Source organism: Stegastes partitus, unplaced genomic scaffold, assembly GCF_000690725.1.
Source record: "Stegastes partitus isolate 25-593 unplaced genomic scaffold, Stegastes_partitus-1.0.2 Scaffold1021, whole genome shotgun sequence".
In the NCBI taxonomy this organism is placed as follows: Eukaryota; Metazoa; Chordata; class Actinopteri; family Pomacentridae; genus Stegastes; species Stegastes partitus.
The window spans coordinates 157401-180418 of NW_007578752.1; the positions used below are offsets into that span (position 1 = coordinate 157401).

The window sequence follows — 23018 nt, forward strand, 5'->3', positions numbered from 1 at the left end:
TTTTACAGACAAAAGGACGGACAAGTCTGCAGTCTCTGGTGCCATCAGACTCAAGATCAGCGTGGAGATGAAAGGGGAGGAGAACGTGGTTCCTCCTCATGGCCAGTATACCTGTTTACATGAGGTAACCAGCATAATGTGATCCAGTAACGGGCACAATTAGGTTAGATTAGATCTCACCTTAGTCCTCATCTTTGGGTTTACAAAGACAGTTATCTCTGTGATAACGGTCTTCATTAGCTGCCGTACACTTCGCAAAGAAACGTCTCACTTTTTTATTTTTTTTTTAAGATGACACCGCGCTCCATCACCCTAACGCTGTTTGGTCTTATCTCTCACACCACTCGCAGAACCTGTTCCACTGCCTGACCGAGGTGAAGAACAACGGGGTGGTGAAGATCCCGCAGGTGAAAGGGGACGAGGCGTGGAAGGTCTACTTTGACGACGTGTCTCAGGAGATAGTGGATGAGTTCGCCATGAGATACGGAGTGGAGTCCATCTATCAGGCGATGACGTTAGTACCACCCTGATCTATGGCCTTTTACCTCACCAATCTGTCATTGTCTCATTCGACAGAGTGGAGGAGAGAAGGAGATGAGGGAAGGAGAGCAGGAGGAGAACAGGAGTAGTAAAGATGTCTCCTCAGCAGAATCAGAGCTTGGAAGGACTATCGAGCTCCTAAGTTTGATTGATTAATTGTTGGTCTCCTGGAAAAAAAAAAAAAACCCTCCTTACCTGCCTTGGTCACATTGATCACGGGTGCACATAAACAGCCTTGCTTCCGTCTCTCGCTGTCTCTGATCCTTCCTGACCTCTTCCATCCATAAATGTCTATATCTTTGTTTCCTTCACACCCCCACACACATACATGCAAAGACACCACTTGAAACATTAAAAATCGTTAAATATTGATCAAGGTCATGCAATGCCGTTTTACACTGTACACTGCTGATGTAACAAGGACCACTGCAGAAGTCCGCATGTCTCTGTGTTGCTGGTTGCTTCAGCTTTATTTTTATTTGTTGTTTTTTTTCCACACTAAGAGCCACTTTCGCTAAATCCTTAAATGCAGAACTTTCCATAAGGTTGTTTATGTGGGCCACCTAAATAGATTTTGCTCTACCCTAAAAGAGTCCACATTTATTATGCACACTAAGCTGGTCATGAACTCCTGCAAGTGCACTCTTTTGAAAAAACCTTTTTTGTCAAACAGCCGTTGGAGGCATTAGACGCGATCTGCATCAGACAAACACTCTGGTCTGGGCTTCAATTAGGGTTAATTCTCTTGATTGTTTATAGATGGTTGCTGGTTTTTTTTGGCAGTTTCATACAAGCTATTTTTTCTTTTGTGTGTTATCTCTCGCAGCACGATGAGCCAAATTTACTGTTTGAGGCCATTTCAAAAGTGCGGCCTATCCAGTCTGAGGGATCTGGGTACACGTGTTATAAATGTTATTCAGTATATTTGTTAGACTGAATCAACTGAACATCATCACTAAAAGTAAATCAACTTTTTTATTTTACCAAAGCTGATGTTTTTGTGAAGTAAACAGACGCAGATCGTAGCTCCGCGCTTCACCCTGTAGCTCTTGCTCATTGTTTGCTAATGGGCTTCTATTACATGTCATTATTCAGTTAGTAATGATGAATTATTGAGTATCTCTGCAGAATCCTCACCGTGTGATTTCAGTCTGAGCTGCTTTTTTTAAAGAAAAAAAAATCTCAAGTCATCACCAAACTGCACCCTTTAAGCGCTCTTCCCCCTGCAGAATGCCCTCGTTGGGCAGTCCCAGTAGCTCACTGTGTAATTAGCTTCTGCCTAAGTAAATCAGACTCTAATTACACACAGATTGTGTTGGCAAATTGAATGGAAGGCTCGGCTCACATTTGTGCTTTCATATTTGAAAACCCGACCACGTGCGTTCCTGAGATGATACGAAACGCGGAAATTACTTTTCTTCTGTAGTCTAAATATCGCTTGGTCAAAATTAGTTACAAATTCAGAAACGTGCAGCGTTTTCACAATTCTTAACACCGAGTGAGCGAAACAAGTCAAGAAACTTTCCTCCAGTGGGTCTGTGGATGCTGTTTTGCTTGTGTGCTTGCCTCCCTGTTTCTGCGTTTTATATTTTTTTCCCCCACTTGGCCCTAAACATATCTATTTACTCTCCTACTGATAACGATTTAACCTCACATATCCTGCCACAGATCCTCCATCTACCCTCCTGCTGTCCTGAAGTGCCGACATGTCACTGAGTTTCTGTTTAGCAAAGCTGCTTTCAACTGCTCCTGCCAGTCTCCCACATCCCAAACGTCCCGCATTAATACAACCCATATAATATCCTAATGAGAAGGGAGTGCAGCTGAAGCAGCAGCACAAATAAAGTATAAGTGTTGCTGCTGCGTCTGATCGCTTCGATAATGAAAAGTGGTGTGGCGTTGCTAGGTGACAGGTTGTTGTTTCAGCGTGACAGTGTATTGCAGCATATGAGGGATTGCTGGGTTATTTGAGTACACACAAGTGCAGCAGTCAGTGGCTTTATTAGCAGCTTTATCAGGTGGAGTTAATGCTTGGGGCTTGAACCTTTGCTGAAGCCTGGCGTTTCCCACATCCCCTTATTATGCTTCATCAGGAATTTATGAAAGCCTCTACCTTTCCGTTTTCTTCATCATCGAACCTTCACTCCCAGTCACTCCTGACATGATGGCTGCATAAATCACGGCAGCCGCCGCGACTCGTTCTCCCTCTTGTGTCCCCCACAACAACTCCCAACATGCCCCTCCCTCAGATTCCCTCTTCCTCATCTCGCTCTATCACCACTCCCTGCCGTCCTCACCTCCCTTCTCTCTGTCTTCATTCCTCATCATCGTTTCCTCGTTTCTCCCAGCCATCTGAAACCGTAAAACAACCCGTGTGTGTTGTATGTCTCGTCCGCTGGTTAAAAAAAACCCAAAGCAGGGTAACACCAGGGGACACCAATGTCTTCCCTCTTGAAAACTGGCTCAGGAGATGCAGCTCTAAAAGCGCCATGGGAATTCAGCGGATGCCATCATCACTCTCTTTGCATCACTCTCTTTGCTCGCCTAACCCCAAGTGCTCCTGGGTAATTTGGAGGCTGAAAGCAGAGTAATTAAATAGGCCTCCGGATGAGAACATGTTTGTGTGTGTGTGTGTGTGTGTGTGTGTGTGTGTGTGTGTGTGTGCGCGTTGTAGGGCTCCTCTCAGGAGAAGGAGTAAATCTGTAATCGTTAGTCCACATAACTCTGTGCCTTTATGAAGCAATGACTCACTGGGCAAGATTTTTATAGTTTCTAAATGTCTGTTTCCAAACTCCAAGCTCAACATCCAGTGCCGAGGTGCTTATGATCACATGCAGTCTGTCATAAATTGAAATATTTATGGGGCAACACATTGATTATTTATTTCCCAAAGTATTCCGTAATATATTACAAGTCAAGATCAATTTACGTCGTCCGATTTATGTCTAAAGATGGAGGGGTAAATCGTTTTCTTTTCTCTTTTAAAGTAACGGTCATATAGGATATAAGCTAAAACCGCGCAGAAGGCGTAGCGTGAACATCATGTTCAGAGAACACTGTGGTGTTCTGACAGCAGAACGTCGTGAAATCTGTTTTTCCACAGAGAAGAAGAACAAGCATTTAAACAAATGCTATATTTATAGAGCTTAGCCTACTTATTCTTGCTTTAAGCTCTCTGGTGTCTTTACTGTAGAAAGTGTCCAGTGCATCCAGATGTTTGGTGGCTGTCGGTGATGCCAGAGGCTCATAGAGAAGCCCATGTGTGTGATGTTTGTCTGATGCATTCCAGTAAACATACAAATTATTGCAACTATGCATTTTATATGTGTGTATTACATTTAGATTATCTAGAATGTTTATTTTTATTTTAAACGTGTATGTAGGTGGCTGGTCTTGATGTGTATCATACGTACTTATGAGTCATGACGTAGGAGGTTTTCCATGTGGCTTGCGATGCAGCAGGATGCTGTGTTAAAAGGAGCATATGATCTTCAGTCAGGCAGAGATCCCTGCTCAAACCAGGCCTCTCAGGCTCCAGCGCTTAATTACTGCTGGGTAGCACTGTTGCAGATGAGAGCAGAGAGAGAGAGAGAGAGAGGAAGAGATCAGGGCAAATCCAAAGAGGCAATACTTCTCTCTTACTGCGGGTAGTCTAAAAGTCACCGAGTTAAAAATACGCCAGAGACTGAGGAAAGGAAACAAGATTTACTTAAAGAGAACACATCAAGTATGCAACAGTAAAGGACCCCTACACAAGTCGTCTCTTCCTCTGGGAAAGATGACTTGTGTAATTTTAGAACGCCACACAGCACCGAGATCTAGTTTGTGCCAGGTTGATATATATGATTTCACCTGAGTGGAAAACACTTAAATTGACAAGTGAATATACTGCGCTTGGGTTTGTCTCAGTGGTATTTGTTACTGAATGAAGCAAACAAGTTTAATGGTAGCCAGTAAAATTTGGAATTTTCCCTTCTGCTCCTCTGGATATGATTACATCTCAGCCCACACAGAATCCCTTGATTTACTATCAACGCTCGCTGCTCCATCTATTCCTCTGCAGTCTGATGGCGGTAATAGTATAGGTTACACAGCTCTGATTTATGACATAATTTGTTGCGGATAGTCATTGAAGACACTTTTTTACTACATGAACAGGGCAGTGGACTATTTACACACTGACTCTTGCAACGGAAGTAATTGTTCGGAACATTAAAATATGTTCTCTCTTCAGCGGTCAGAAGGCGAAAATAGTAAAGCAGTTCTGGACTGCAGTGTGTCTGCTCACTTTTAACTCTTTTTTTTCAATATTTTGGTTACTGCAAAGTAATGCACAAGAGTTAGGGGGTACTTTGCATTATTTTCTCATCTCTGTAAATATGCATGCATCTTTTCATCACCTTGCTCTTTTTGAACATTTTCTTGAGCACATGGTGAGTTCTTTAACCTTCCTCATGGCTGATAAGGAGTCTTAAATGCTCTGTGTGTTTGCATTGTGTTACTTGGTGGACAAATGTGTCTAATTTCTGTATTTTCTGAGCCATTTGTTGTAGAATAATAGCTGTTTGTTCTCCTCTGCAGGCATTTTTCTTGTCTGTCCGCCAAATACATGTGTCCCGGTGTGCCAGCAGTGATGAGCAACCTGCTTGCTAATATCAATGCCTACTTTGCCCACACCACCACCACCACCACAACCACTGCCTCCGCTTCAGACCGATTTGCCGCCTCTAACTTTGGGGTAAGTGCACCTATTACAGTCTTGTTGTCCAGCAGCCACAGTCATTACTGCAGTGATATACTGTATATAGTGATACTGCTCCCCTGTTAGACTTTAACATCTCTTGTGTTTTTTTACAACTTGATATTAAACCGCTGACATCACTTCTTTTTGTAATAATTCTCAGTTATTTCTCTAAAGTGAGTTCAAAATCAACATCTCAGAAGTCTCCCAGCGCTTTCTGTCGAAACTTTTAATAAGCTAATGTTATAAGGCATCAAATAATATTTTTAGGCAGTAAGCCGAGTCTGGCAATATACAGCTAAACCACTAAATATTGTTCCAGGAAGTAAAAATGAATCACTGCAGGCACAGCAATGCTACAGACCGTGCAGCGTCATAAATCTTTAGGCACAATGCTTTGGGTGTGGTGACACTCGGAACTAAATCATACAATTCTGATTCTGACAGAGGGAGAAATTTGTCAAATTACTGGACCAGCTGCATAACTCGTTGAGGATCGACCTTTCTAAATATCGGGTAAGTGTGAAATGTTTTGGTGAGTTCGTGTTCATGTCTTGCTCTGTGACGTCTGTCATCTTTACAGTTTGCTGTCAAAGCTGAAATATTGTCCGTAGAGCTCACAAGCACACGTTTCCCCTTTGACATTAAAATGTGCCTCACACACACCGCGGGGCCGGTTCTCTTGTTTGCTGTAAAAGTGCTGGTTGTCATTTAGTTTTCTGTATTCACCCTTAAAATTCAAGCTTTTAGTCTTTAAAAGAAAAAGCTTTTTGTCTGTTGGACTCCTGCAGTCAACACAGTGTGCAGCATGTAGTGATCCAATCAGTATTTGCCCCTATACATGACAGAAAAGGTAAGGAGCTACTGTTTTGCTGTGTTTGCACTGTTATTGTAAAGCAAAGAACTAATGCTGCTCCTCAGGAACTAAAAGGGAACATGACTTCAGAGGCTTTGGGCTTTCGGATGATTTATAATCAGGACCAATGCGACAAACAGACTGCATTCAGGCCAGTGAGTGTTAGTGGGTTAAAACACATGATTATTGTAATTTGTATGTTGACACAAGTGTTTGCTACATGCCACCTGGTTTCCTTCATGCCTCCAGGTGAAGTTAACTCCGTCTATGTTGCTCTGTTTGCTTACTATGTATGTCATGGAGCCGCATCACAGTCACACTTTGTTGTTAATGTCAAGTGGATATAATTCAGTGACACACACATGCTGCGCGTTAATGCCAAGTTTAAATGCCTTCCACTAAACATCGGGACCAGGATGAAGTAAAAGCCGTTGTCGATTTGGTGATTCCATACCAGAGATGACATTTGATAATGTCACATGTGTTGCATTCACCGATGCCTTGTAATTACCAACCTTAACAGTAAACGAACACTTTGTGGTCTTCTGCAGTAAAAATAAAGGAAGTGAAAAGGCAAAAGTATAATGTTGAAAAGCAGAAACTAGAAATAAATTGTGGCATTCAGCTGTAGGTGCAAGCAGGTTATTTATTTCCATACGTCCACGGTTCTCTTTAACAGCAACAGAAAATGACTGAATTGTATTTTGTTTAAAACGATTTAAAGGATAAAAGTCTTTTTTTTTTTTGCAGTTTTCAGCAGACTGTAGCCATTGATGTAGTCAGAGACATAAATGTCATTAATCAGCCAACAATGCCGAGCCAATGTCAGTGGAGCCTTTTGGCATCTCTGGAGACAGCAGTTCTCACAGTCCAATAAACAGCTTGTGTAGTGAACGTCCAGCTCTGTCTCTGGAAAATGTGGTGCATAGACGTCTTGTAAACATCTGTGAAGCAGGTGATGTGCGTCACGTTTCTATATGTAGGTCATAAACTGAAAAAAAAATTCATGGGATCTGTTACTACCACTTAATTAAATGCATGGTTCCAGGATAAAAACTCTAATTTATTTAATACTTGTGCTGGCATAATAATGTTGGCAATTACATCAACTTAATATTGTGTGAAATTTTAAATTTGTAATATTTGCATTCACTGATTTAAAACAATATTCAAGTGGTCATAAATTTAATTAATTGGCTTGATAACCTTTGCTTTTCTACCTTAAGTTCAGGATTCCAAGTCTTCAGAAATTCGCCGTTGTGCTTCCAGTAATGGCCTTTCTGGTCATTTAAAATGCCTTTGATTGGAGAGGAAAGACTAATTCCTCTAACTCGACATAATTCATCATTTAAACGTACTCTCATTACAAACAGACACATTTTTTAAAAAACGAATTTCTATCAACTACATCCCAGAACGAGCGCTTTATTAATGAGCCAATCATGTTTTTTCCCACCGCTACACATTTTTTACATATCTTAAGAGACGCACTTTATATTTTGATGATTCAGCAGCGGTATCCGGAGTCGGAAACTTCATCATTAACTGCTAACTACTTAATCTACATACTGCAGCAGCAAAGTACAGTCAGGGGAATTACACTGGAGAGAAAGAGAAACTCCTAAAGTACAGTATATGCTGTTCTTCCAGTGGAAATAACCCCGAGCTGGGTTACTGGTAATCAGGGTTAGGAATATTTATTTGAATGTCACACCCTGAGGCAATGTACTTTATGTTTCTTGTTACCTGTGAGAGTTAATCCTGTCCAATGAAACACTTTTATTGGAGAGGTATTGATTCAAACGGATGGAAGGGTTATTTTTGAGTGGCAGTGCTGAACCGATCTGCACGTAGAGTATTCTGTCGACGCCGAGTACATGCTGGGAAACGTCGTTCCCATATTTCACCCGGTGGAGTCGGTCACACTTACTTATTTGTCACATGTTATTGGTTCATACTTCATAGCAGTTTATTTGGTGATTATTAGTGAATGATGAGCTTCAGGCAGCATCGCTCTATGTGGAATTTTCCGCTTGACGTGTTACAGCCATAACATGAAGGTGTTTGATGTTTGTCACCTTTACGCATTAATATGATACATTATGAGGTTAAACTGTACATGATGTGTGCCTTCCAGGATGTGTTGTCTCGGCGCTGTTTTGTTGTTGCTGGCTGGGTAGATAGAAACAGAAATAATATACTGTAATGCATTTATTTAAATACATGTATTAAACTAAAAACAAATGAAACAAACAACACATTGGAGGGAAAAAAAAAAGTTATTATTACAGAATTAAAATCAGTTTTTTAATGTGTATCCGCCACCGTGACTCCTGCACACGTCATCAGTTTCATAACAATCGTTGCCGCACCTAAACTCACAATATATGATCGTAGGTTCCAATAACACCCAAGAAATTGTAGAAAAAAAAAGAAACTCAGGCTGCTGAAGGTGCTGCTGTATTCTTTTCGGGCAAATTGAAATCCTGACATGCAGTACATAATCTTCCAGAACAATCTCAGGAGAGCTAATCCTGTTAGACATTACACACTCACACGCCCGTACACACACTCACGCTGACCCTGGATGCGTACATGCGCATTCATACTAATGCGCTCGCATCCAGAGACGTAATGCAAACATGCATCTGTCTTTTCCTGCACAAACACACATGCACACAAACCCACACTCTCAGTTGTTCGCAGGTATTCACCTGCGCACTCACACACACACATATCTTCACACATCTCTCCCCCAGCTGGTGGCATGACACAGTGAACTGTAGCTGAGAGATGGCCCTCTCACCTTTAATGTGACACAAAAGGCAACGTGTCATTGAGTGGGTGATTGCTTTAGTTCCTCTGTTTTTTTCTGCCTCTGCTCTCTGTGTGAAGCCACATGTGATTACAGAGACACACCCTGAAAGCAGCAGATACATGCTGCGTGCCTTCCGAAGAAAAAGGGAAGGATGAGAGAGAGAGAGAGAGAGAGCGTGAGGACTTCAGAGAGACAGAGAATGAAGTTGCAAATAGTGAGGGAGGGATAAAGAGGATTTGGAGAGAGAGAGAGGGAGAGAGAGGTGGATGAAACAAGCAGAGAGAGGGAGTTGGCTGAGAAGGGATTTGGACAAAGAGGGAGACAGTTGGAGGGGGGGGAAAGAGATGGATTTTGAAAGAGTGGAGTGGGGAACAGATGAAGAATGAAAGGCATGGGTGGGTGACAGAGAAGGAGAGGCAGGGTTAAGTGAAGAAGAGATGGCCTCCTTCGTTTTCCGATAGCCTGGCTGTCTGGCAATGACACGTTCGCTGAGAGAAGTCACAGAATATCACATTGGCTTCACCTGCCAGCGCTGCCCCGCTGCTCTCTTGTCAAAACTGCCACAGACCAGTGGTTCATGGGCACACATCCACCTCCACACATGCACTCTTCCCTTTTGCTCTCTCTCTCACTTTCTGAAGCCATCCCACAGAGCCGGCCTGCCACTATTGGAAAGTAATAAGATTCAGATCTGGCTGCTCCGCCCGTTCACCGTATGGATTTCCCTATAATGACATTCTGAGGGAGATTGAGTTTGCTTTTGTAAAACAGAGGGCTTGAATCAGCAGAGAGGGAGCCGGAGTGCAGCTGCCACTCCACATTTTGCTACATATGCGTTTCTTCCCTTTCAGCTTTATTCCAACAGCCGTGATACACGATGACACCTTGTATAGCCAATCTGTCCCAACTGGGATTTGCAAGTTTCTCTGGGTCGAACGTAATATCTCAGTATTCGGAGCATGCTGTGAAGGATTTGGGCTGTTGGCTTAGTTTGGGCAGTTTGATATAAAGTGATGTTTGTTCGGTAAGCACTGCTGGGAGTTGTGTGCCGTTCTTTTAAAATGGAGCTCTGTGCTGTAATACAGTGAGCCTTCGGAGACGCAGTTACTTAATGCAAACAACTGGTTTGCTGCCTGGTGCGGTCCCTCCTGCTGCCTCCACCGGTGAGAAGAGTATAGTTGATCCATGCTGTACCTGTAGCTCTCTACAGTAGCATGGTGTCATATTCAGTAACAATGACGTGTTAATGAAGCTGATAAAGCATCACATGAACAAATAATGATGCTTTTGGGAAAATACCAGTAAGGTTGTGCTGAGACACTGACAAGATACACTCTGACAAAAACTCCCTACAGCCTTCTACAGAAGCATTTATCCAGCGTCTGTCATCCTCATGTGGCATAAAAAAAATACTACTTTTGAGCTTTTGGAGGAAGAAAATGTTTGGAGAACAAAAGCTACATCGACATTGTTGCGAGCGTTTGGGGGTAATCGAGTTCTTTGCAGAGCAAACCCTGCATAATCCAGAGCTAGCACTTTGAAATTTATGACAGAAAGTAGGAAAATCCACGCAAGAAACGACAAGCTAGTATCACCTTTCACAGGGTGGAGAAGATAAGAGACCCCTGTGCCAGCTGTGATGGAAAAGAAAGAAATTATAGAAAAGGGCACTGAACTCACAAATGTGTGAAGTTCTGTTCCGAAAGTAATTTAAAGGAAACATTGATATTCATTGTTCCATACTGTAGCGGAATCTGTGCAGGGCTTAGAGTAGTTCTCTGTCCGTCTTTTTATGGTTGCTCATCCAGAGGTGGGTCACAGTGCAGCAGACTCCAGACATTAGTCCAGATGTTCCAGCTCCTCCTGGGGGATTCTGAGGCATTCCCATGTCAGATGAGAGATAAGAACTCTCCAGGATATTCTGGTTCTACATGGAGTCTCCTATCAGGTGGACCTGCCTGGACAGAGAGGCCCAGCCCTCCTAAATATTTAATTTCTGCATAAAATCCATCTATTATCTATACACCGCTTAATCCTGACTAGGGTCAAGGGGGTCTGGAGTCTATCCCAGCTGACTCAGCGCGAGGGCAGGAGACATCCTGGACAGGTCACCAGTCTATCACAGGGCTACACTTAGAGACAGACAACCAAGCACACTCACATTCACACAGAAAATTTAGAATCACCAATTACCCTCAACATGGTTTTGGACTGTGGGAGGAAGCTGAAGACCCCGGAGAGAACCCACGCTGCACGGAGAGAACATGCAAACTCCATACAGAAAGATCTCGGGCATCCTAGCCGTGACATGGACCGGCGATCTTCTAACTGTGAGGCGACAGTGCTAACCACTGAGCCACCTTGCAGCCCTCTGCATAAAATAAAACTAGTTAAACTACTTTGAGTTGAGGTTTACAGATGCCCTTGCATTCACAGAACCTCAAATATATATCTGTTTAAAATACACGCCATAAGTGCTCTATTCATAAATATAACGACAAATCCATAGACATATAATACATGCCTTCACTCAGGAGTACATCACTGCTTTCCTCTATTTTTCCACATGATCAGCTGTACTCTCTCCACTTGTTCAAAATAATAATAATCCTTTTTTATATGAAGCATGTTTCAAAATACACATTATGAAATGCTTTAAAAGCAAAATGTCGCAATCAAGTCACATAATTATTAGATTTTAAAAGAAAAAAAGGCCTAATGTGTGACCAGTAACCTTTTACCCATTAGCCAGCCTTTTTAAATGTGCACAGATCAATATCAACAGTCATTCATTCTGGTTGTTACTTTCAACCCAAGGCTAAAAACATAAAGAGACACATTCATATGTGAAAACAGGAGCGGTATTTGTTTGCTATAAAGCTGCACCAGTCTATTGTCCGCAGCAACATCAGAGCTGAGATTTAACATTGCAAAAGACTGTTGAGGTTGTAAAAGGTTTGCTCGCTCTGTTCTTTCCCTTTATTTTTTGATAAAGTGCTGACCTTTTTCATTTTGATGATAAACTGTGACTGTTTTCGGAGTTGTGCTGTCAGTGAAGGCACCGGCCCAGTGCGACATTCAGTGTAGACTAGAACAAAGACCAACCTAAAGCTCATCAGCATCACTCACTCCTCATCTCATCCTATAATGGACTTTCTCTCAACTTTGTAAGGCAGTGCTGATGTTGTCTCTACTTTTGGCTCAGAGATGGATGCTTTGCTTTTTTAGTATGCTTGTCTGCTTGTGGACAATAAATCTTCTTTCTTTTCCTTTTGTTTTTCTCCTGATGAAGTTGGACTTCTTATTTCTAACGTTGCATTTTCAGGCGTAGCAGTTCAGAAAGTTCTTTTTACTGTTGTTAATGCATCTAGAAACACCTAACATTGACAGTTGTACACTTTAACACTAATCAGCATTTTTTTTTTTAGCCAACCCTCCGCCGACTCATAATTACATGCTTGTCAGCAATAGAAAGGGGCTGAATTACATTTTACAGTTTCCTGTGTTTTGTGATTAATACTTCACACGTACAGCGCAGGCTGTTTTAAGCCCAGTGGGTTTGAAAGTGTTTTGTCTTTTAAAAAGTCCCCAATGTTACAGTAGAGCCAGAAATGATTTAAACATAAAAGAATTGATGGATTTTTAACTTTCCATCTGTCTTTAAAGTACCCATCTGTGGCGTGCCTTTCTGACAGGAAAATTGTTTCAACCGGTGGTTAAAATTGTGATATTTCATCAAAATCACTTTATTCTATATGCGTCATTTAAAAATGAAAAAATAAATCATTTGTCTACACAAACCAGATTCTGTAAAAAAAAACAAAAAAAAACTGCTAAGTATCTGAGTGTTGGTGTCTCAGCTCGGGCCAACGTGTTTAAATTTGAGCGACTTGGTCTGAACTGCTGTTTTACGGAGAGCAGATAGAAGACAAGGATGGAAACATAATAAGAATGTATTAGTGAATATCTACAGTATGGCTAGACAACATTTTCTTCCTGAATTAGTAACGCCTGTGGATGCTTGGAAGAAGGTTGTACATGTCGATTCTATTGCCCCCTTTTTTCTTATCCTAACTAACCAAAGCAATTCAAGTTTTTTTTCCTGTTTTGGGTTATTAATAGCATTATAAATGTGTCATAATGCACAAAATGCATTTGTGAGTTCTTTACACTTCTAGCCATGGTTGTGCTGTTTCCATAGAGATGCAGGACAGCTCAGATACAGGAGCAAACTGCTTGGGGTTCAGAGGATTAAACATCCCAAATTCTGGTCCCCTGCTCAAGCAGTGATTATAACTTAGATGAATCTCTTCTGCTTTCTTCTTGGTTTACTCGGATGCCCTCTACAATGTTTAAGAACCCTTCTCATCTGCCGTCAAGACACGTTGTCATATATGAAATGATATCGGTGCCTAATAACATTTGGATGTAGACATGCGGTTGTTGCTGCTTCCACTGCAGCAGCCAAAGGGAGTGTCAATAAGCACTTGACTTTACTTGGCTTCAATCACCATAATTACACAGTTAGATTACTTTTTGAGAATCCACCGCGGGAATTGACACGTTTAAAATGCTAAAATATGGTGCATTTTCCTATTTAAATGTATGGAATATGTTATTAGATGTTACTGAGTGCAATTTGAATGAATGGTGTAATTTCATAACCAAGCCATGGATCAGACCTTCATTACCACTGAAAGGCAGGCTGGCAGGAGTGAAAGCTGCACTTTTTAGCTCTTCCTACGTTGATTTTCTTCCCCTGGATCAAGTTGTTGATGACTTTTTTTTTGGAAAAAACAAGAAAGCACAGATTAGTTTGATGTTTCTCGAGGAATGCAGGAGCCTCAGTGGATGTTACTGTTTAGCAACAAAATCACATCTCTGCCTCAGTTAGCTTTACTCTATAAAAGCTGTGACTCTTACACCGGAAAATAAACCGATGACACACGCTGCGAATTGCTTCTGTGACACTGATTTCAGTACAACAATATCCAAGGTTGTGGTGAAGCTACAGAATAGAATCAGTGTTTGAAAGCGACTAATAGCTTCCCTCGTGTTCGAAGGCTACATACATGGGAGGTTATTGTAAGAGAAACGCCAGTGTCAGCACAGAGAGAAAAGGTAGTGACTGATGGCACTGGTGAGCTCCATGCTGTGATGGTGAGACTGTAGCAGCTGCAGAAAGGTCTCTTCTTTCCTTGTAATTTGAAAAAAAATAAAGAAGAAGTCTGCTGGGGCCTGGATGAGACAGAATGCCCAAGCCTCTTAAATTCCTTTTTAAAAGTGAAACTGAATGCAATCTTTCAGCTAGAAACAAATGATGAAATACTCCAACGACTGTGGTGTACATAAAAAAGGCAGTGATGCAAACAGCATTTTATCTGAAGGGAAAAAAAAAAGCAGCTCGTACCGATTTTCTTCTCCTTTTTTTTTTCACATCAGCAGCCAAATATAGTATAACTGGTCCACATTGGCTCATGCAGGATGTGTGTCAAGCTTGTTTGCCTGGAGGCTGTTTGTTTTATTGGGGACTACACTTTCACCTCTAAACTCGACTTTTCCTATTAATCATGGGTCTAGAGGAAAACACTGTAAGCTCTCGGTGGACCGCTGCCTGTCTGTGAAGCATTAACCTGCTGTTTTCTGTTGTCTACTTTTGAGACCAGTTTCCGGATTGCGTTCAACAGTTGTTCCTGGAAAAACTCAAGTTGTCTTTTTCATGTATTCTTTGGAATCTGGTCATCTTGAATCATTTATCAACCCAATGAAACTCCCTACGCTGCTCACGTCCTAAAGATGTCAGCCGAGTTTTGCTGCTGCTGATCGGCCTTGATCTCAGATAGGGCTCTCCTGTGCTTGTGCTGTCAGGCTCGCACGCGGCTGTTAAGATTTGGCTCTATTTCCTGAATCTCCGGCGTGCGTTTATTGACAGGGTAGCGGAGGGGATGGAAAACAAGCAAAATTTTATTAGAGCACTGAGAGAGTAGGAGAAGTAGGATAATGTATGGGGCAGCGATGCCTTTCTTCAGAGCTGTCAGGGCTTTATATGCTCCCCGTCACGGTGCTCTGCACTGCCTGATGACTTCATGGCCCTGAAATAGAGGTTTTCATCAGCAGAGACCTCCCTTGTCCACTAAACGATTAGACAGACAGTCATTTGGTTATGATTGCTGGGCCATTGCTCTGTAATCAATTTTAATGTTTTGGCCTAAGCGACGTGACGTGGCGGGTGGAGGTGTGTGGCGTTGTACAAGGCTGCCACCAGCTAGACGTCCTCTCTCCTCATGTCTCTCTGTTTTTCTCCAGGACAATTTCCCTGCAGGAAACCCAGAGCGTCTCCAGGACCTGAAGTCGACCGTTGATCTGCTGACCAGCATCACCTTCTTCAGGATGAAGGTAGCTTGCGTGCATGTGTGAGAGTGTGAAGGTTGATCGGCAGCGAACAGTCTGAAGAGTGACAGGGGAGCACGGCACACGATTTAAAGGAAATTGAAAGAAACATAAACATTGTGGTAAATGATGATGGAGCACAACAGTAAGTAACCTTTGTACACCTGTAATGTATATCTGAGTTATAACCTTTTGTCACAGAAGGCCTGAGTGACTCACACACCTTCAGCATTGGTTACAGCCATTAAATCTCCCAACATTCAATTGTGAATATAAACCCAGATTGATTTTAGGCACGTTTCATTTAGGTGAAATCAATTGGAACTCATAATTCCTGAGAGCCTGTCCCTTGCAACACCACTGACCACTCAAAACCAAATAATTTATTGTTGCACAATTTCATGCCTGCAGGCTAATGCAGTGGGGTTGTCTTTGTGTTCACCTGCATTCGCCAAGAGACCACTATGTTTAAAATGATTCCAACGCTGCCTTATTTCCTCTCCCCCCCCTCCACTCCCTCAACTCTAACAATATACCGTCTTGCCTCTCGCTATATGAAAAGCTTGGCTCCATCCGGCTCTCTTTTAGTGGGAGTGGGGTCATAGCGCTGGAGCGCTGAGGCATAGCTAAGATGGCAGCTGTGAGCAAAGGAATGAAAACTGTCACTTTAGGTTACCAAAGCTTTCACTCTGTGCCACGGCCATGCTGAGCCTTACTGTGTATACAGTACGCGCCACTGCTTACAAACTGGAGCTACAGTGGTACTATACGATATACTACACATGCACTTAAATGCTAGTCTGGCCACATGTCAATTATGTTATACATAATAGATGTAAGTAGGCCGCCATTTTTTCCACAAGGAAGTGATATCTTGCATAAATGTTTCAAACATGTAATATGATAGCAGTACATTATCACTGATGGATGGTACATGGTAATGCAGACACTGCAGCTGTGATTGATTTGGGTTCCTAGCATTATAAACAGCATTTGGATGATTTTTATGGATTTTTATGTTGCCTAAACTGTTTAGAGACTTAGACAGAGAACTGGCCATGAAAACATACCTACTGAATTTCAACACCCGTGTGTGTTTGTGTGTGTGTGCAGGTACAAGAGCTGCAGAGTCCACCGAGGGCCAGCATGGTGGTGAAGGACTGCGTGAAAGCGTGTCTGGACTCTACGTATAAATACATCTTTGATAACTGTCACGAACTCTACAACCAGCTCCTCGATCAGGTAATCAGCTTATACTTTGTTGGCTATTACCCCTCATCAACTCATAATCGTCCGGCCTCTACTGGTAAACAGAAACATTTCACAACTCATATATCCAAAGTGATAAAATCTCTGTATTCATCTTGTGGTTGTTCTGTAGTGATGCACACCAAACAGCATGTCCCTTAAACAGCTACTGATTAATAACTTGGATTCACTTGTTGTGTGTCTCACAATCCTGAACTCCAGTTATACACAAACTCCATTTAATTAGAATACAGGTTGAGCAAGAGGAGCTACCGTACTGCGGTTGCATTCATTTATGTCGAAAAATATGAGTCGTGTCAGTGGCCAGGTTGTTTAATCAAAGTAAGGCCTGCTGCATGGATCCGGTGCCAGGCATCTGTAAACCTGTGCTGTGGTGTAATTGCACATTCCTCAAAATGTGACACAATGCCATCTGTGGGCACGTCCACCGCTCACAACTTGCTTGGTGAAGATTCACTTGTTGGTCGTTCAAACCTTTGACCCAGTCAAGTGTTATTTGTCTTGTACTTGTAGAGATGAGAAGAAGGAGACAGGTCGAATTGCTTAAGCGCAACATGCAGACAGACAGACTCCTTCATACGTTGAGTTTTACCTTTTGCATCTGGTTTCTTGCTTTGCATAATGTTGTGTTTGTTAGTTGCTGATCACTCAACTTGAATGGTAAATGGTAAATGGTCTGCACTTATATAGCGCTTTTCTACCTTTGCGGCACTCACACAATGTTTCTCATTCACCCATTCACACACACATTCATACACCAATGGCGACAGAGCTGCCATGCAAGGCACTAGCCTGCCATTGGGACCAACTTCGGGTTCAGTGTCTTGCCCAAGGACACTTCGACTGTGGAGGAGGCGGGGATTGAACCACCAACCTTACGGTCAATTCAATTCAATTCAATTCAATTCAATTTTATTTGTAGAGCGCATATTTACAACTCATAGCGCTTCATAAAGGCAGAGACAGAAACACCCAACAATCCAAAACATTTGGATTCCCTATAAGCTTCAGCAGTCCGCAAGCAGTCTGCAACAGTGGGAAGGAACCGAAAACCCCCGCAGGGGAAAAAAAACGTCCGACAGAACCAGGCTCAGGGAAGGACGGCCATCTGCCTCGACCGGTTGGGTGAGAGTGGAATGAATTATATAATTTAGTTTACAGTTAAACAAGTTATTAGAATTTATTGTCCTTTTGTAACAGGAGTCAGAACGGTCAGAGGACAACCGCTCTACCACCTGAGCCACAGCCGCCGAATAATAATGCAACCAAATACATTTGTGGTGTTTGTGTTCCACCTGTTCATCTTCAGTGTTCCTTTGTGTCTTTCACTATGTTTGTGATCGCTGTGGCTTTCCTGGGCTTGAAAACCATAAACAAACTCACCACTGGCCAATTCACAGAAAGCAAGAAAACAAGAAAAAGATAGTTTCTAACCAGGAGACATGTTTTCATGCATGGTACACACGGGGTAACGGCAAGCATTCTAATAAAATCTGCGAATATGTGTTTATTGTTAATGTAATGGTTTTTTAATATCATATTTTCTGCATATCTGAACACACAGTGTGAGCAACAGCTGCTAAACTTTAATGAGAGTAAATCACAGGATACTGCGCAAATTTGTGCAGTCAAACTTAATCTGCAAACGAGCAACTGAGCATCTGATAATTAACCAGGCAGACGGGCAACAGTAGCAGTAACAGTGACACTTAATGTAGTCTTCATGATCCTGTTACCTGAATCCTTCCATAAAGTAAATGATGTAGCTTGTTTAAGTGTAGAGGTTATACCAGAAAAATTAATTACTGTTGAATGCGGGTATTATTTCAGAGGCACTCTTGTTGGAAACTCAAGCTTCAGAAAAGTTCACATGAGGCCTTTTCTTTCAGTTTGACTGTGTAATTGTAGCGATGCGTAAAAATATACATTCAATCCAGTGTGACCGGAAACCATTAATCCATATATCATGGTTAACATTTGCCAGACAATAAAATGTACCTGGCGTCTATTGCAAACTGTGCATGAAAGACTTCAACCGTGTGAGAGTCTGCAGCAAAAATCCTGTATGAAAGCAGCCAAGCATCAGGCAGCACTTATCTGATGCAAATCAGAAGTGATTTCAGGCTTTTTTGGCCGTCATGTGTCCATATGAATAATATATGAACACGCATGAATGATATATTGTCATTGTGTGAGCATGTGACGTCACACTGCCTACTCATGAAAGGATGTAATACTAATTATACATTAATATTAATCTTATGCTGTGAACACCTGAAGGCATGTTCGTTCATTAAGAACTCAGAGATTCACATATTCATAAAACGAGTCCTCACTTGGAGTTTTTCTTTCTCAAAACACATAAAGATTTCCAGGTGCTAGTTTACTCGCGCTTCAGCCTCTCCTGAGTAAATAATCAGTCAACAGGCAGCTCCGCCTGATTATTTTACGGTTTACTTCCCAAGGAGAATGGCCTCCACGCCGCAGAAGATAATGTCTTTTTAGGTCGTAATAGGGTGCAATCTGCTCAAAAGTTGAATAATAATCTTCCTTTGTTTAAACAGCCTGCGGGGTTGTAAGCAATTACCAAACCTGTGAGATAGACACTGGCGCTAATTACATCTTCGTCCACCACAGTTTCACAGTAGACAGCCTCTCCATCAATGCTTCCTCCACTGGAAGAGGGGAAAAAGACATCAGCTTCACCCCAAAGTAAGCCACACTGTGACTATAAATTATAATGTTCACATACGCTAGGTGGCCTTTGACACTGCAGATAGCACGCTTCTCAGACCCCAATTCTCTAGTTGCACACAGTGACGGAGTGTGGCGACACAAGAGCTGACACAGTGGCCAGGCAGGCAGAGAAATATCCCAGGCATCTTGCATAACATAACAACAAAAGCTCTCCGCTTCTGCCTGGGCGTAGAAAAATAAAAAAAAAGGCTGGGCGGGGGGGAGGAGGGGAAGAGGGAATCTAGCTTAACTGTTTCCTTAAATCCTGGCAGTAAAGGGAAGAAGGATTTTGAAAAGCAAGATGAAGAGGACTTGAAAAAGAGGGCCAAGGAACCATGGAAATGGACAAAAGGAAAAACAATCACACATTTTCTTCTGGTTCATCCACTGTGAAGGACTGTGGAATGGCCATGATGGTGAAGTGCCTGGTAACGTGCACATGCATCTATGAAGATGTACTGTATATTCACACATACTTATGCATTATGCAGATATTGATGCACAAGTAGACAGATGAATGGAAGCAATCTGGTTTTGAAGAGGCAGGTTGGTGACTGGTGACAGGCAGTAATCCACTGTGCTGATTTGTGTAAAGAACCACAGAGGAGCTGGAGGACGACTGCACTTACCGAGCAAGCAGTTCAAATTGATTTGATAAGTATGACTCTTACCAACATGTTTGCCAACAATACCCATGTGGTGGGTTTTAATTGGGTTGTAAGAATATGCTGTTTGTTTTCAGGATTTGTGTGTGTTTTTCCATACCCGCCACATACAACCTATTTTCACCGCGCCTTTGAAACGCTTCGCCGCAGTTTCAATTCCTCACGCAGCTCGTTCTCTCGGGAATTTGATCGCATTCTCCGAGAACATCCTTCAATCAGAGACTCTGTAATTTGTGTCACTTTGTGAGAATTGATGAGGAGCGAGTGTATGCTAATGCTGATTTCTCCCACACAGGGACTGGAAATGCTAAACAATAAACATAAACTACCAGCTACCCTCTAGAGGAGTCATATTCTGATATCAATACCGCCACCCCCTGCACCAGCAGTAGTGAAACTCCACCGGACTCTTAGTTCAGTGCCTTATTCACCTGCAACTGAGAGCAAAGCCCGTGGGTGTGTTGTTGACTGTAAAAAGACAGCAGGCTACTTAATCACCTTTGAGGATGTATTTGTGGCCACTTGAAGTGAATACCAATGAGCAATGGGACACTACATTTTAGTCGGATTCATGCTGCATCCAATTTAGTAGGAAGATCCAACCTTCTGTGCCCTTCATATATGCATATAGTCATGCAGGCACGTACACACAAATACACACACACACACGCAGGCTTTGCATAACTGACTTACCCCTTGCAGAGATCTTTCTTTTATTATTAATTTTTCCAATTTACCTTCCAACGTGTAGTGGCGTATCTCCCCACTGGTTTCCAAGGATCTTCGTCTCTCTTTGAAGCAACCATCGCTGGTGTAGTTTGACAAACTGTGTTCAGGGGCCTCAATGGATTGCAGATCTTGTTCATGTAGCTTTGATTCAAACTCAGAAATCACTTCTTAACCTCTCAATATTTGACTTGATAAAACAAGTCAATTGATAATTCATACTGCCTTTCTTTTACGTTCAGTCATGGAGCCCATGCTGTGGATGCAGGTTATCTTGTGTTTAGCTTACGCTGAGATTCTGCCTGTTATAAATTTTAGACTCTCTGTTACCTCCACATTGGAAACCGGTGTAGTCTGCATGTTTCGTCCATAGAGTGTTAAAAATGTGCAGTTTAGAAATTTCATGAGCCTTTTGATCAATATGATCCACCTCCAGTGAAATGAGTAGCAATCTCTTTCTATGGCACGTTCCATGATAGACTTAACTTTGCAGCCCCAGACCCCTAAAGATTAAAGTCGTGAACCCTGGCTTGACATGATCAACTGTCACAGAGTCATTTGTAAGCCCTATCTGTGCTTCTTGTTTCTGTGAGATTAAATTCCGAGGCACTTCCGAATGCAATGTCAGCGAGACGTGCGGCAGCATAACATGCTTTGCATCACCACGCATTCGAAACAAGAATCAGCGTCATCAGACACAGTTGATTATTGTAGCAATTGATTAGAGTCCGAGGATCGTACTGAGGATAAATGAACTCATGTTGTATTTCCAATTTCTCCAGCTCTCCCTACAACGTCTCCTCTGTGTGCTGCACCAAAGTCAATATGCTAAAGGTTGTTAAATAATTCCGCCTAAATTATTCAATACCGGATCCGAACATGTTTCATTTTTAACAGAATTTTCTTTTCATCAGGAGTACATTTTTGCTCCTCTCAGAGCTGCACACACAAACGAGAGAATGTGTTTTGCATCCTCTTGGGACGATGCTGTATGTCACCACAGTCCAGAGTCATACATTATATTTGTCATGGGTCGTGTGCAGAAGACCACAGGTGTGTTTACATGTAATTGTGTCTGTGTGTGATGCAGATCTGTCACTATGTGTGAGTTTGTGGCAGTATGGGAACTCAGCTGTGGGTTTTTCCTCCCCCCCCCCCCATGCTCGTGGTTTTTCTCTGTTTTTGTGCAACCTGTTTATGGCAGATTTATCGACTGGGACAGTTCCTTGCTGACTGGAGATGAGTGCGGTCACACTCAGTGTGGGGTGAACAGATGGTAGAGTCAGTGAGAGGTTTTGGATTCAGCACCTTTCAGCCGAGTACAGCAACAGACATTTCTGCAACAGATTTGGTCACATACCCGCATTTACATACACGCATGTTAATTAGAATGCTTTTGAAATGAAAACGTTACCATCCTGAAGATAGCAGCGCTTGTTGATTCTGGCAACCATCCGTAAGGTAGTTTAACGCTACAGCTCTGAGAAGGAATAATCTTTATGCAGCTGCTTCTTCAGAAGGAAAGGACAACTGGTGTGTCTTCTTCCAAACAAAGTCATGTTGTTATAGTAAAGACTTCAGGTAATAATCTCCCTTTTTCCATCATGCCAGCAGCTGTGATCCGATTTCATGCTCGACACAGCACAAGTATTTATTTGCAAAACAGCGGGACACAATAAAACAGAGTTGGTAACCTTGCTGAGGAATTTGTAGTGTGTAACTTGCCACTCATCATCTAACAGCTCTTACACTATTACTCACTGCAATATCTAAAACTAATCCAGTGTCTGCACAATGCAGGAATTCACCATGTCTTATTTTGAGTACAAGACGGATACGCGGCATGTCCTTCACAATAATAAAGCCACTTTTACAGGAGATGTTGGTTTGCATTAGCGATGCACGAGCAGAATACTAAACAGCCAGGCTGATACCAGAGAGATAAAATGGTAAATGCTGAACTAAATCCTGCATCTTTTTCTGTGATTTCATAATTTGCATAAGGGTAATATGAATATTGCTTCAGAGCAGCAGACTCTGCCATTAGCAGTGATCGGTAATACATGGGCTACTCAGTTATCGCAGGATCTGACTGCTGGCCATACATTGCTGAAAAAATAAAAACTATTTAGAAGCATCACGTATAGAATCTGATGATGAATCTGGGCTGAGCTGGAGTCTGGTAACCACGTCTCCATTGAAGATTTATCGCTCTCACGCTGGATATTCATTTCCTGCCCCTCAATTCCTTTTCTGTGTCCAGTTTTACTGAGTGCA

The 23018-nt window shown here is 42.2% G+C and overlaps 1 protein-coding gene across 1 annotated transcript in view; it reads left to right on the forward strand.

The window, feature by feature from the left end:
* unc13c (unc-13 homolog C (C. elegans)) overlaps nt 1-23018 on the forward strand; it is a 106552-nt gene that overhangs the window by 34084 nt on the left and 49450 nt on the right. The window contains exons 10-15 of the mRNA XM_008295128.1: nt 9-124; nt 351-514; nt 5122-5278; nt 5729-5797; nt 15262-15351; nt 16459-16587. Coding sequence (XP_008293350.1) covers nt 9-124; nt 351-514; nt 5122-5278; nt 5729-5797; nt 15262-15351; nt 16459-16587 — 725 coding nt within the window. The remainder of the gene's footprint in view (nt 1-8; nt 125-350; nt 515-5121; nt 5279-5728; nt 5798-15261; nt 15352-16458; nt 16588-23018) is intronic.